This window comes from Heterocephalus glaber, unplaced genomic scaffold (genome assembly GCF_053883595.1).
Source record: "Heterocephalus glaber isolate CG9 unplaced genomic scaffold, H.glaber_assembly_v1.0 deba00001472, whole genome shotgun sequence".
In the NCBI taxonomy this organism is placed as follows: domain Eukaryota; kingdom Metazoa; phylum Chordata; class Mammalia; order Rodentia; family Bathyergidae; genus Heterocephalus; species Heterocephalus glaber.
In genome coordinates this window covers 24,111,600-24,126,341 of record NW_028258315.1, presented here as the reverse complement: position 1 = coordinate 24,126,341, position 14,742 = coordinate 24,111,600, and the positions used below count along the sequence as shown (strand labels likewise).

The 14,742-nt window shown below is 37.9% G+C and overlaps 1 protein-coding gene across 8 annotated transcripts in view; it reads left to right on the top strand.

The window, feature by feature from the left end:
* Positions 1–14,742, top strand: part of Slc17a1 (solute carrier family 17 member 1) — a 68,049-nt gene that overhangs the window by 37,069 nt on the left and 16,238 nt on the right. For 3 of the 8 annotated variants that reach the window (XM_004847577.4, XM_004847576.3, XM_021260531.2), the window contains 3 exons: positions 6,206–6,296; positions 7,900–8,036; positions 14,023–14,323. In XM_004847577.4, the coding sequence (XP_004847634.2) occupies positions 6,206–6,296; positions 7,900–8,034 (226 nt within the window). In that variant the 3' untranslated portion in view covers positions 8,035–8,036; positions 14,023–14,323. Of the gene's footprint in view, positions 1–6,205; positions 6,297–7,899; positions 8,037–14,022; positions 14,324–14,742 lie in introns of those variants that run through there. The other 5 variants (XR_015439366.1, XR_015439365.1, XM_021260534.2 and 2 more) reach the window with 5 other exon arrangements.

Below are 14,742 nucleotides of genomic sequence, written 5' to 3'. Positions count from 1 at the left end.
CATCCTTGTCTTGTTCCTGATTTGAGTGTGAAGGATTTCAGTTTTTGAACATTTAGTATGATATTGGCTGTTGGTTTTTCCTAGATGGCTTTTATCAATTTGAGGTAGAGACCGTCTATTCCAATTTTTTGTAGGGTTTTTATCATAAATGCATATTGGATTTTGTCAAATGCTTTTTCTGCGTCTATGGAAATAATCATATGGTTTTTGTCCTTGGCTCTATTGATATAGTGTATTACATTGATTGATTTGCATATTTTGAACCATCCCTGCATCCCTGGGATAAATCCCACTTTATCAGGGTGTGTGATTTTCTTGATGATCTTCTGCATTCTATTTGCCAGTACCTTATTGAGGATTTTTGCATCTATGTTCATTAGTGAGATTGGCCTATAGTTCTCCTTTTCAGTTGGGTCTTTCTTTGCTTTGAGGATCAAGGTGATGCTTGCTTCCAGGAATGAATTTGGGAGTATTGCTTCCCTTTCAATTTCCTTGAAGAGCTTAAACAGTAGTGGCAGCAGTTCCTCTCTAAATGTCTTGTAGAATTCAGCAGTGAAGTCATCAGGACCTGGGCTCTTCTTAGCTGGTAAGTTTTTAATTACATTTTCAATTTCATTGGTTGATATTGGGTTGTTTAGAATTTTTAGATCTTCTTCATTCAACTTTAGTAATTCATATGTATCTAGGAATCTGTCCTTTTCTTCTGTGTTGTCCATCTTGTTGGCATATAGGTTCTGGAAGTAGGTATTGATGATCCTCTGGATTTCTGCTGGGTCTGTTGTAATCTCACTCTTTTCATTCCTAATTGCATGGATTTGGGCCTTTCCTTTCCTTTTTCTGATAAGGTTGGCTAAGCGTTTGTCAATTTTGTTGATTCTTTCGAAGAACCAACTCTTGGCTTCATTGATTCTTTGTATCATTCTCTTAGTCTCCATTGCATTGATTTCTCCCCTGATCTTTATAATTTCCTCCCTTGTATGAGCTCTGGGGTTGTCCTGTTCTTCTTTTTCTAGAAGCTTGAAATTCAGCATCAAATTGTTTAATTGGGCTCGTTCTGTTTTCCTAATATGCATATTCACTGCTATGAATTTCCCTCATCAGACTGCTTTCATTGTGTCCCATAGATTCCGATATGTTGCATTGTCATTGCCATTTAATTGAAGGAACTGTCTGATTTCTTCTTTAATTTCCTCTGTGACCCATTGGTTCTTCAGAAGTGTGTTGTTCAATTTCCACGTGTTTATGAAATTTTTTCAGTTTCTTTTGCTATGGATCTCCAATTTCATCCCACTATGGTCTGATAATATACAGGGGATAACTTCAATTCCTTTGCACTTTCTTAAACATGTTCTATGTGTGAGTATGTGGTCTATTTCTGAGAATGACCCATGTGCAGCTGAGAAGAATGTATATTCTGTTTTTGTGGGGTGGAAGACTCTGTAAACATCTGTTAAGTTCATTTGTTCAAGAGTTTGATTGAGTTCTTGTATTTCATTACTTATTTTTTGTCTAGTTCATCTGTTTGTGACAGTGGGGTGTTGAGGTCCCCCACTACAATTGTATTAGTGCATATATGACTTTTCATGTCCATTAGTATTTGTTTTATATAGTTGGCCACAGTAGTGTTTGATGCATAGATATTTATGATTGTCATCTCTTCCTCTTGGATTGTTCCCTTTACAAGGATGTAGTGTCCTTCTTTGTCTCTCTTAATCAGTTTTGGTTTGAAATCTACTTGATCTGCAAAGAGGATAGCTACTCCTGCTTTTTTTCAGGTTTCTATCACATAGAGTGTTGTTTTCTACCTTTTAACTCTCAGTCTATGAGTTTCCTTTTGAATTAAGTGTGTTTCTTGTTTGCAGCATATTGTTAGATTTTGCTTCTTGCCCCATTCTGCCAGTCTATTTCTTTTGATTGGTGAATTGAGACCATTAACATTGATGGTTATAACTGAAACGTATTGACTTGTCATTGCCATGACATTTTCTTTTTGTTGGGTTCTCCCCCTTTACCTTTAATTTCTTGTTGCATCAGATGGGTTCATTCTGCTTTGCTTCCTGGGGTTGTGATCCTCAATGTCTGTTCCTAGGATATTGAGGTAAAATTCTTTGGAGTGCTGGTTCGGTATTCACGAAGTTCCTAAGGTGCTCTTTGTCATGAAAGTATCTTATTTCTCCATCCATTTTGAAAGATAGTTTTGCAGGGTACATCAATCTGGGTTGGAGGCTGTTTACTTTTAGGGCTTGGAATATGTCACTCCAGGCTCTTCTTGCCTTGATGGTTTGTGTTGAGAAGTGTGCTGTGATTCTGATGGGCTTTCCTTTGTATGTGATTTGTTTCTTTTCTCTAACTGCTTGTAGAACTTTGTTCTTCTGTTGAGTTTCTGGAATCTTAACAATTATATGCGTATGTGTAGATTTTTTTTCAATCAAGGCTATTTGGTGTCCTATATGCCTCACTTACCTGTATGTCAAGCTCTTTTCCCCTGCTTGAGAAGTTTTCTGCCATTATTTCTGTGAAGAGAGTTTTTTATGTCATCTCCACTCTCTCCTGTTTCTTCATTGACTCTCATCAGTCTTATGTTATTCTTCTTTGCATCATCTAGCAGCTGCTGGATTGATTTCTCATGTTCCCTTATAATTTTGAAGCAATTTTTCTTTTCCTGATCATTATTTGCAATCTTATCTTCTATATCTGAAATTCCGTCCTCACGTTGGCTTGTTCTGCTGTGTAGACTTTCAATGGAATTTTTCATTTCCTGGAAATCTATTTGCATCTGTTTTATGGATCCCATTTGTTTCCTATGATGGGATTCCATCATGTTCCTCAGCTCCTCTCTAGATTTATTAATCATGTCTTGCACTAGGAACACAATCTCTGCTGTTATCTGAGAAATTATTTCTGATTTCATTTTTTCCAGATCCCGTTTTGTTGCCAGTTCAGTGGGTCCAGGTGGTTGAGTATCAGAGTGTTCCATCTCATTTCCCTTTGGGGTTGCTGTAGGTGATCTGGAAGTCTGGTTTTGAGACTTATTTGTGTTTTTTCTCATTTCAACTGGGGTGGAGGCTGTTGGCATCTGCATAGATTACCTCCTCTGAGCTGGGAGAAGTGGGACACGGTCCCGGAGGTTCCCCAAAAGCCCCTTCCTGTGTCCTGGGAGCAGTGGGAGGGATGGTTGCCAGAAGCCCCTTCCCCTGGGCCAGGAGCAGTGGGACAGAAGGTGGCCCAAAAGCCCTATCCTCTGGGCTGGGAGCAGCAGGAGGGATGGTGGCTGGGAATCCCCTTCCTCTGGACCAGGGGCAGTGGGACGATGGCTCAGGAGCCCCTACCTCTGGGCCAGGGGCAGCGGGACTCAGTACTGTGGTCTGGTGGTCAGGTGTCTGCGTCTTTGTAGTGTGGAACCAGGTGGCTGTACAGAGGAGCAGGGGTGGGGGTCCAGTGGATTGTTGCCGGGGCATGGGCTGATTCTGAGTGTTCGGCGCCACTCGGGACTTTAGTAGGGCATCCACAGACCTGCCTGTCTGCAGAGGGCTGATTCGGCATCTTCTGCAAGACAGATAGGTCTTTAAGAGGTTGCAGTCAAATGTATTACAGTGGAGGTCATGTGTATCTGAGAGATGCATTTATTACTAGTGTGTACTGAAATATGGAAAAATTCAAAATACTGCAAATTTGCATTTATTCTGTTAATATAATAAAGTACATGACTTTTTATTTATTTTCAGTTACAATCTAGAAACTATTAAAAAATATAAAGAATACAAATTTTTCCTTTCAAATAATAGAAATATGGTTATTGCTAAAAAAATACAACCAAAAATGTCTTTAACCAACATTTTCAATAGTTGGTTTTGCAAAACATTTTAACAGTCATAACAAACCATATTGCTATGTTCAAGACACAGATACTTTTCACAAAACTTGCAAAAATATTTTGATAAGCAACTCATTTTGGATGCATAGCACCTAACACAGCTTTTGCTTTTTTTTTTTTTTTTTGCTTGTCAGAGAAGCCATATCTATGTCATCATTAGAATCTTCTTCAATTTGTGTTCAAAATAGAGGTTTCAAGCATGAAAAGCTTGTGTGTACCTGTAGATTTCTGAGCACCTTTTTATTTGTTCAGACATTGTGTTGCAAGATGTCTAATAAGTAGTCTGCACCTTATTTTCACATTTTTCTTTAATACTAACTTCTTTTTTGGAGGAATATGAGATACAATTGTGCAATCTGTACCAAAAGCAAATATAACACTGACCTCAAAGACTGTGAGAAAACAAAAACACAGAGCTCACAATATATTTCAGATACAATTTTACCATCAAATGCCACACACTCTTAACAAAAAACTAGTGGCTTAACCATTATGGTTTAACATTAGTGAGTCAGAAATACAAAACTATTCATGACCTTGAACCTATGCACCGGAATATATAAGAATATTTGAGAGTCTTCTATCGCTCAGGTCAGCCATGACCTCCAAAATACCACAATATAAAGGAAAGAGAAAGTTGGGCATAGTGTCACAACTGTCATCCCAGCAATCTGAGAGGCTGAGGCAGAAGGATCATGAGTTTGAGCCCAGCATGGACAACTTAGCAATTTAGTGAGAGTCCTCTAAAATAAAAAATAAAGGACTGAGGATGTAGCTCAGTGTGAAGGTCCTGGGTTCAATTCCCAATATTGCTAGGTAGATAGATGATAGATAGGTAAGTAGATAGATAGATAGATAGATAGATAGATAGATAGATAGATAGCTTTTGGTAGAGGTGAAAAACACTCACAGTGAGATCTTCTTTAGGGCTCCTTTCTGTCTACTGTCATTTGAACACTTTTTTCATGACTTTGGTGTAATTAGATTATTCATATTTTCTACTTCTCAAGTAATTAATATTTTTCTGTATTCAGAGAAGTCGTCTTAAGTTTCAACTATATTACTATACCTTTATATCTGTTGTTGTTATTATTATTATTACCATCATTATTATTGTTCTACAGGAACAGTAAAGGGAGTTTTAATTTAATAGGGAGTGTGCTGCCACACAGGAGATCAGTACACAGGAGGGTGCTGACCTAGACCAAAACCCAAGAGGTGGCTGGGGAATGTTGCTTATATATATAACAGCTGCAGGCCGGTGTCAGTGGGAAAACAAAACCAAAAAAAAAGCACTTCTAAATTTGTTTTTACACTCTCTTTTAAAATCTTTTTGTGATTTCTATTTCTTGATAAGATTTCATTAAATGTATCTTTTTTACTTTTCAAAAATCTTGCTCTTACTTTTATGAAGTCTACTTCCCTTGAATTTCATTACTATCTGCTTTAAACCATTTTTATCATGTTTAAATTGTTCATTCTCACCTTGATTCTGTAATCCGATGCCCAGTTCATTTACTGTCAGCTTTCCTTAAATAATAAAAGCATTTACAAATGTAAGTTTTTCCCTAAACAGCTTAGTAATGCATTGGTTAGTGCACAAAGCTAAACTGCTGTAACAAGGAGACTACAAAATAAAAGTATAAAGTACAATAGAAGTTTGTTTCTCTCCCAGGTAACAAGCTAGGGTAAAGGGGAGATTTTGCCCTTCTCGGCATGATGTTCATGTCTCAATTAGACACTGACTCTGCTCTCGCAAAGGTTCTTCTTTGTTCTTCATGTCTGATGGAAATGACCCCTTTTTATCTGTTAGTCTCTTGGCTGTCCTGCTTTTCTAGCTCTCTTCCTGCTGAAGTTGGCTTGAGCATTAAGGATTAGCTAATCATATTACTTAATCAAATAGACTTCTCATTCCCTGTCCTAACTATTAGGTACAATTCTTGAAGTCACAGCTCTGGGACATGGATTTAGACCCAGGGGACTTTATTCAATTTTTCATTAATCTGAAACTAGTTCTCATTGCCAATAGGTATCACCTTCCAAATTTCTCAACTGTATTGCTTTCTTTATTCTGCTGGCTTTCACTTTATGGTCTCATTTTCTTAATATTTTTATATTTTTTACTCATAATGTCAACCTTTCTGACTCTGTAGTGCAACTAGAAAGTTGCTTATATTAACATACATTTTCTGTCATTTTGATAGAATTCAAGAAGTAGGAATGATGGTTCATGAAGTCAGCAGTTATCTCTCTTAAACCTCATTTGATTAAGTTGGCTTTTCCTGCAGCATTTGTCCTACTGTACATCTACAAATTCCTCTTCTTTTACAGATTTTATGGATTTCTTAAAGGAGTTTCATCTGTAATTGGAATGGTAGGAGGCATACTTTCTTCAACTGTGACTGGATTAATCCTTAGTGAGGTAAGGAACAGGGAGACATGTATATGTTTCCCATTATTAATTGTACAGAATAACATGTGAAAACTTGTACAGGAGATGCCAGCAGGAAGTGAATATGAGATTTTGTGTCATATGAAAATGAATTTGGTCAAATCGGGCATCCTCCAAATCTACAAGTAATGCAATTTCTTTCTCTTTTCTGTTTGTAAGTTAGTTCTGAAAACCTAGGTCATCAGTCATTGGAATGGAAGTGGCTTTTCCCTTACAAGTCTCTCCAGTGTAAGCAGATGAGAAATGGAGAAGTTAAACAGAGCAACTCACAACCTCAGAAAGGCAACAGGGCATTTAGGCTTTAGATCCTAGGTTAGGACAAGATGGAACTATACCCAGGAAATTAGGCTATCCCTTGATATGACTCAGGAGTAGCTACAGAAGTCCTGCAGCAAATACTGTGCACCTTTGTGCAACATAAGACATTTTCCTTTTGAGTTTGGGAATAAGAAAAAGATACAGCTATCATTATTTTTATTAAACTTTGCACTATGTCTCACCTAGTGAAATAAAGCACAAATATATGAAAAATAGGAATGTAAAAAGAAGAAATAAAATCAGCACTTTTAATAAGAGGTATTCAAAGGCAATCAGAAGACTACATATATTAAAAGATTCAAAATTGTAAAATTTCTTCCAGTCTCTGAATGATCTGAAGATTCAATGCAATCCCAAAGAAAATCTAAGTTATTTTTGTGGAAATAGAAAGACTATACAACTTACAAAACTGATATGTATTCACTAAGGCCCAAGAATAACCAAGAGGCTGTTGAAGAAGAAAAACTAGAATGTTTGCTCAAATTGGTATAAGAACACTGCCCTGGAAAATATGAACTAATATGAGAATAATAAATCTTAACAAAGTAATAATTAAGGTACATGGAAATAGGTTAAATTTGCTAGTGAGTATATAAACACTCATGTTTTCTCTCTACCTACCTATCTATATATATATATATATATGCTTATATGATACAATGCTATATTTGTATATAACATACTTTAAAAACTGCATAAAGTTTTGAAATAATATATCAGAATAGAAAAAAGATGAATCAAATAATTAGGTACTACAAGAAACTAATGTATTAAAAATATCTGAGGAAAATGGAATATATTATAGCGAGATAAAAGTAATTATTTTTGTGGAGTGAAATAATGACTCTTTTGGGTCTAAAGGAGCAGGGGAAGTGGGAGGGGTAGGGGAAAGGAAAGAAGGGAAAAGAAAAAATATGAGAAAAGGAAAAAAATGGAAACAAAGTCTTTGTGAATAGGGAAGGGTGAAGGGGGTGAAGGGAGGGGAGGGGAATGGGGAAAAAAATAAGAACCAAGATACTCATGTAATGGTACAAGATCCCAATGATGAATGCAACTGTATTTTATACCTAAAATTCACCAATAAACTTAATGGGGAAAAAAATAAATAATGACTCTTTTGGTTATTTATGAGTGTTTTTCCATGTTTAAGTGACTTACATTGAGTTTATATTATTTTTGATACTATGTTTTAAATGTTGCAAAACACAAAAATAGTATCAGTAATTTACGATTTCTTTGCATTTTAATCTTTCAGGATCCAGAAACTTCTTGGTATAAAATCTACTTCTTGATGTCAGCCATTAATATGTTAGCTCTAATTTTTTACCTTATATTTGCTAAAGCAGAAATTCAGGATTGGGCTAAAGAAAGCCAAGAGACCCGACTTTGAAGGTGAGAAGTGATCAAGTTAAGGACAGTTTTTGAAATTGTGGATGCAGGAGAGAGAGGGTTTAAGGATGAAACTTGACATGGAGAACATGGAAACTCGACAGGTTCAGGTTTGGGGAGAAAAAAGGACCACATTAAATCTGAAACTATTAGACATCCCCATGGTAAGCATCTGTGGGTTGACTTCCAATGTCACTTTTTCAATTGATCTTTAGTGTTTATAATTTTACAAATAGTCCTTCAATTACTAAGTCTGAAGTTTCTTTTCCTACTCAACACTATTGGCAAATAACTGAACAATCCTAGGAGGAAGCAGGAAATTATCCTCAATGGCTAATGAATGGACAAGGGGAGCTTACACTCTAACGCTACCTTCTCTCAGCAGGTCTGGAGTTTTACTAAGAATAGTTATGGAGGATGTGGTACATGCTCTCATTAGACCTGCTTATGGAATAGGGTGATTTCTGAAACTGGAGTATTATCTCTTTTCTTCCCTAATTGGGGCATAGTCATATCTGTCTTGGCACAGTGGGTGTGCTTTCCATCATTGCAACAAGAGTGTCTCAAGCCCAAGGTGGTCTGGAGTGTCAGCATGACGTCCCAACCACATCAAGTTGGACTGGAGTTTCCTTGCCAAATATGTGATGACTCATTCATCAGCAGCTTGGAGCATGTGATTATCAGCATATAAGCTTTAACATTTGCAGGCAAGTAGCATAGCAGGACAACAGGTTACCACTAATTTTGGGTTCAGTGTTGGTTTTTATGTGACACAGTTCCCTACATTTTGCAATATTCTATTTTTTGCTTTTTTTATTCCAGGGAAAATATCTGTATAAAGGGGTATGCATTCTGTCTGTGGAATTTCACCTTGTAGCATAGTTTCTCAACTTCTTTTCATGTATTGGACTGAAACTAATGCAGATATTCTTGAGAGATTAATATTATGCTGAAATAGTTATCAAGACATCACCAGTCAGCTAGGTGTTCTTATGCTCAATTCAGATAGAAATTATGAACTGGTAAAATACAGCTCCCTTGTTGTTAGAGCCTATGAACTTTGAGTGTCAGTGGCTCTTGGCCCTTAGAGTTACAGCACCTCTTAGTTCTTAGTGCAATATCTCTTAGTGTTACAGCTCTTGTCAGCTGCAGCTGCCCCTGTCTCCACAGCAGCCAGAGCTCATGGCCCCCTTGCAGTTCTCTGAAGCTCTTCCAGTAGCTTATACTGCCTTTCTGGGGTCTTATACAGGTTTCCACGGGTCTGTGAAGGTCTCCACTGCTGCTCTTGGCTCTTTGCTGCTCTGGAGCTCCTCTTCAGAGCTAATCCAGGAAACATGAGAGACTGCTGCTTGTATGGAGAAGGAGGGGCTATGTTTGCACAGTCTCCTGCATTTTGTGGACCTGTTTGGGGATGATTAAAGCAGTCGCAGAGGAGGCAGGGTCACCTGAGTTACAGAGCAGAGTCACCTGCAGTGGTTGTTGGGCAGAGTCATCTAAGATAAGTTCCCATCTGAAGTGTGCTGTGGCCAAGGCAGATGCTTAGCAGAGGAGCTTCTAGCATACGATAGCCATCATGGTGACAGTCTAGGGGATTGCAGAGAAACTGCAACTTCATCGATAGCTGCTGCGTTTTCCTCTGAAATTGAAGACATGACTACTACAGCTTCCAGGGGGCTCCCAAGAGGGAAAGTAGTGTTGATCATGGCCCTTGGAGGTTTGGAGACTTGAGGGATGACAGCAGTGGCCGGCTTGTCCCTCCCTGTCTCTCCCATCTCACTCCTCAGAGGCTGCAGCACCTGACCCAGCAGCAGGAAGGTGTGGCTGTCAGCTCTGGCTCCCTTCAGCCTAGAGGATGTCTGAGACCACCACAGGGTTTGGGGAAGACCTTGGGCCCAGGTGTCCCAGGTCACCCTTAGGAGTCAGTGAGGAGGGATTGATAGCTGTCTGCAGAAGCACAGTGCCCCTGCTCCAGAGGAAAAGAGAAGGTTGACCTCTTTCCCTGTTTCAAAGATATTAAAAAACAAATTTATGTTGACATTTGCTTCTTCTTTAAAGTACCACTGGCAAAGCAGTGTTGTAGAAAACAATACATTTGGAGATATTGGTGATAGTTATGATGTCATAAGAAAAATCCATGATTTATTTCTATTGGTATCAAAGAGGTCAGCCCTCACTTCTTGCCTATCTTCATAATGGGAGGAAGTGTTAGATTTCAGTCAGAGGTAAGGGAAATGAAGATATGGTTTTTCTCTTTTTCTATGTAAATTCACACAGCCAAAATTAAGAGCCCCTGCTTTCCAGTAGTCAATCAGATAGGAAGTAAATATTTTAAGCACTTTTATAGGTGTTAAGATAAAGCAGTGACCAACATCATCAGGTCTTCTGCCTAAAAGACCTTTACAGTTTGGGCGGGGGATTATGAATAGCCATATTTTAAAAGTTGAGATAATTCCAGACAGTGACATATATGAAAAACATGAAATAGAATGACATGATAGAGAGTGTTCACATGCTTTGGTTGGAGGTCAGAAGAGGACATTTGCGTTAACACTTCAGTGATGAGGACTATATTAAGATCCATGGAAATGTTTCAAGCTTAAAATAACCAAGGAAAAGAATTTGAGGTTGGAGTGAGTTTGGTTACACCTAGAAGAGCGAATAGAGGAATTATAGCTGATAAATGAAGAAAGAGGAGATTTGGAAGTGATTATGTTCCAGATCCTTCAGGGCTAGCACATTAAGGTAAGAGTTTGGTTTAATTCATTTGTCTGCAATCAAAGCTATGAGATGCTTTTGAAGAAAAGAATTACTTGCCTGATTAGTGTTTTATAAAGATACTCTGGCCACATTTAGAGAAAGGACTCCCTGGAGACAAGAGTAGAGGCAGAGAAACCAGGATAAAGGCTGATTTTGAAGTTCAAGTGAGTGATAGTATAGGCTAAGATGCAGGCAGAGGAGACAGAGAAGCAGTCAGATTCCAGTGTCCCCTGGAAGGAGAGCTGGGCAGGTAAGAGAGAGTGCAGGCAGGAGAAAAATCAAGCATGGGACCTAGATATTGACTTTAACAAAAAAGGGATGATTTGTCAGGGTGGAAGGCTGGGGTGAGGTTTTATACATGTTGAGTTAAAGATGCTAATGGGGAGTCTTAACCAGGGGACAGGTCAGCATACAAGTCTAGAACACAGTTGACAGGTTCAAATAGGAGATAAGTGTTCTGGGAAGATCAGCATGTAGTTGGGATACCCTGGAGAAAAGTCTGTACACAAAAAAGGAGGACCCAGTTCAGAGTCCTAGCATATGCCAACATTTAGAGAGGTGATAGAGAAGGTACAAACAAAAGGAAACAAGATGGGCCAGAAAGATAAAAAGAAAACCAAAGGAAGGGGATCTCAGGAAGCCTAAGGCTGAACGTGTGCAGGGAAGGAGCAAAATCTGTCTGGTGTGAAATTCATGTGAGATGCCAAGTGACACAGAAGTCAGTGAGTTGAACTCTGGGCTTGGCAGTTGCTGAATTCTGAGATGCTGAGACATAATCACAGCACATATATCATTCAGATCCCAGCATGTGACTTCATGCTGTGTGATTGTCTCTGTCATTGTTGCTGTGTGGGAGGATGAGGTGAACTTTCTTTACTGAAACACTATGAGAACTTGTGGATCCTGTTGTTGTCAGAGTATCTATTGTGCTGGAGTAAGTCCGTTCAGTAGCTTATATAATGAGGATACAAAAACTTAATTTGATTACAAGTTATAGAAATAAAATAATAATCTTGTGTTCTTAAATTGTCTTAAGTGTTTGTATATGATATACTGATCTAAGTGGATTTTATCATCAGTAGATTTGGGCAAAAGTGTTTGGGTCTGTAAAGAGAAATAGAATGTACAGCTCTGACCTTCCATGAAGCCACATGAACACAGTTGTAGGAGTAGGGAAGGATCCCACATTGCTGAACCTACAAGTCAGCTCAGTCATTTCCCAAACCTGTGGCTTCTTCCTCTGACACATCACAGCCCCGTGGCCCAGGGACAGAGAAGAAACTTGGGACGATGATAGCAATTTAATATCCTGTTGTTTTTTAAACTGGCTTTGTCAACCAAACCATACAAGAGATGTGAGCTCACATGGAGCTGGAAGAAAGAGGAAGTGCATAAATATAGATACTTCCTTCTAGTCTAGACTGTAGACTATTCATGGTTTCATTTTAATGTCCTTAGTTCATTTATAGATTTTATTGTGTTGTCAAACTGAAACAGGCCTGTTTTGCCCACTAACTAGTGTGCCCAATAGCAGAAACAATGAGTCTTTTTTTTGGTATATCCATTTATTGGTACATTTTAGTTGTACAATATAATGACATTCATCATTGGAGATATGCACCTTTACATAGTCTCTTGGTTCTTATTTCTTCCCCCTTCCCCTGCCCTCCATTCCTCCCTATTTACAAAGACTTTGTGAAACAATGAGTCTTACAAAAGAGAAAGAGATCATGTTCAAGGCTGCCAAATATGGAGGGGGTGACCCAAGTCTCAAATCCCTCTCCCCAAGGACAGGGTTTGGATATTTGGAGTGGCTTAAGGCGTGAAGAAAGATGATTGGACATAAATGATCGGTACTCTACACATGTAAAATCAAAAGTCATGGCTCTTCAGAAAATGACACTGTTAGTATGTCTGTTTAGAGCTTTTGCACATTTTTATTTAGGTTGTCTTTTTGTTTCTGAGTTCAGAGTTCTTTATGTATTGTAGACCATAGTTCCTTATCAGATATGTGATTTGCAAATAGTTTCTTCTGTAGTTGTCTTTTTATTTTCTTTAATGAACACACCTATTTAATTTTTATGAAATCCAATTTATTTATATTTTATTTCATGTTTCTTTGATGTCATATCTAAGAAACCATGGCAATAGAGAGAAAAAAAGTTATTGTAATCCAGCATGGCCAATGTATCTAAAAGTGTACCTTGGTTTAGTATGATTGTGTTTTATATGGTTTTTGCCTTGTTAGTCTGGCTGTTAATCTGTTTGTGATAATTAGCTTGATAAGGGCTTATAAAACAAATAAGTGAATCTGAAAAAGAGAAAAATCCCTTCCCAAACCCAAAGTCATGAAGATTTACTCCTAAGCTTTCTTCTAAGTTTTAGCTCTTGTATTTAGGTATTTCATTTTGAGTTTTTATAAATGGTGTGAGGTAATGGTATTTTGTTGTAGCCAGCCTCAGCAGACTAAGATATATTCTTTAATTTCTTTCAACAGTATTTTGAAGTTTTAGAGTATAAGTTTTGGACTTCTTTTATTGAAATTATTTGTGGTATTTAGTTTTTGTGCTACTGGAATTTTTTCTCTTTCTAATATTTGGATTGCTCATTGCAAGTATATACATACAATTGATTTTTTATATATATATATATTAATTGGTACATTTTAGGTATACAACACATTTACATTTATCATTGGGTGTTTGTACCTGAACATGATGTATCTTAGTTCTTATTTTTCCCCCATTACCTATGCACCCTTCACCCCCACCACCCTTCCCTATTTACATAGACTTTGTTTCCAATTTTTTTTTCCTTTTTCATAATTTTTCCTTTCCTTTGATCTTGTGTTCTGCAGCTTTGTTAAACTTATTTGTTCTAATAGCTTTGTAATGTATTCCTTAGAATTTCTACATAAATGAGTTTGTTGCCTGTGAATCCAGATAATTTTACTTTAGTTTCCAATCTGGATGCCATTTATTTTTTTTCTTATCTAATTGTTCTACTTAGAACCAGTAGAACCAATGTTGAATGCACGTAGCAAGAGTTGACATTTTTAGTTTTCTGTCAAAAAGCGTAAAAACTGCTTAGGGTAAGCTATCACAGGATAAAAAAGACAGCTTGAGAAAAATAGACAAGACCATCCCTTTGAAATGCTGAAACACTTTCTTATGCTCTTTGAATGAAGACTCACTGATGACATTTTGATGCATTTCTTTTTTTTTTTTTGTAGAAAACTCATTATGAAGTCGAGCACCTGGAGAGCCTGAGAGTGGCCTGCCTAGTGGAGAGATGAGGGACCAGCACAGGGGGCCAGGCTGCAGGGTCATCACCGGCACAGGAAGAAGGTGAAACAGAAACTCCTGGGCCCACCTCCCCCCTACACAGGCTGTGTGTGCTTCTCAGTTGAAGCATGTGTTGCTTGTGACATGTTACATGTCTCAGTTTCAAAAGTGATTTTATTTATCTGTCTTCATCTTTCTATCTTCTTCTTTGTTAAATAAGCCAATAAACAATCATATGATAAAATTTTATTCTAACACATCATGAATGACCTTTCGCACAGTGTTCAGCTTTCACTCCCCCTCATTGTTGATAGGTGGACTGATGGAAAATCTTAGCTCTCTGTATTTTCAGGACGGCCCATTTAGAGGAAAAGTCAATCTCATTCATGCTAAAAATGTTAATCCCAACCTACTTAGTGGGCTCAAGGAGAAATCAACTTGTTTTCAAAAGCAACCAAAGGTGACAGATGAGAAATGAAAAAGAGTCCAGGGAAGGAAAAGAGGGGAATAAATGCTCAGAAATAGACAAGATGCTCTTCTGTAGAGAACCACACCTGCATAATCAGTGGTGAGACCTAGGGTAGGCTCTGAGCTCACCAGGTATGGTCTCTTGGTATCTTAGTACCAGGTGAGGAAGAAAAAGTGTCCATGGGTTTAGGTAATTCTGT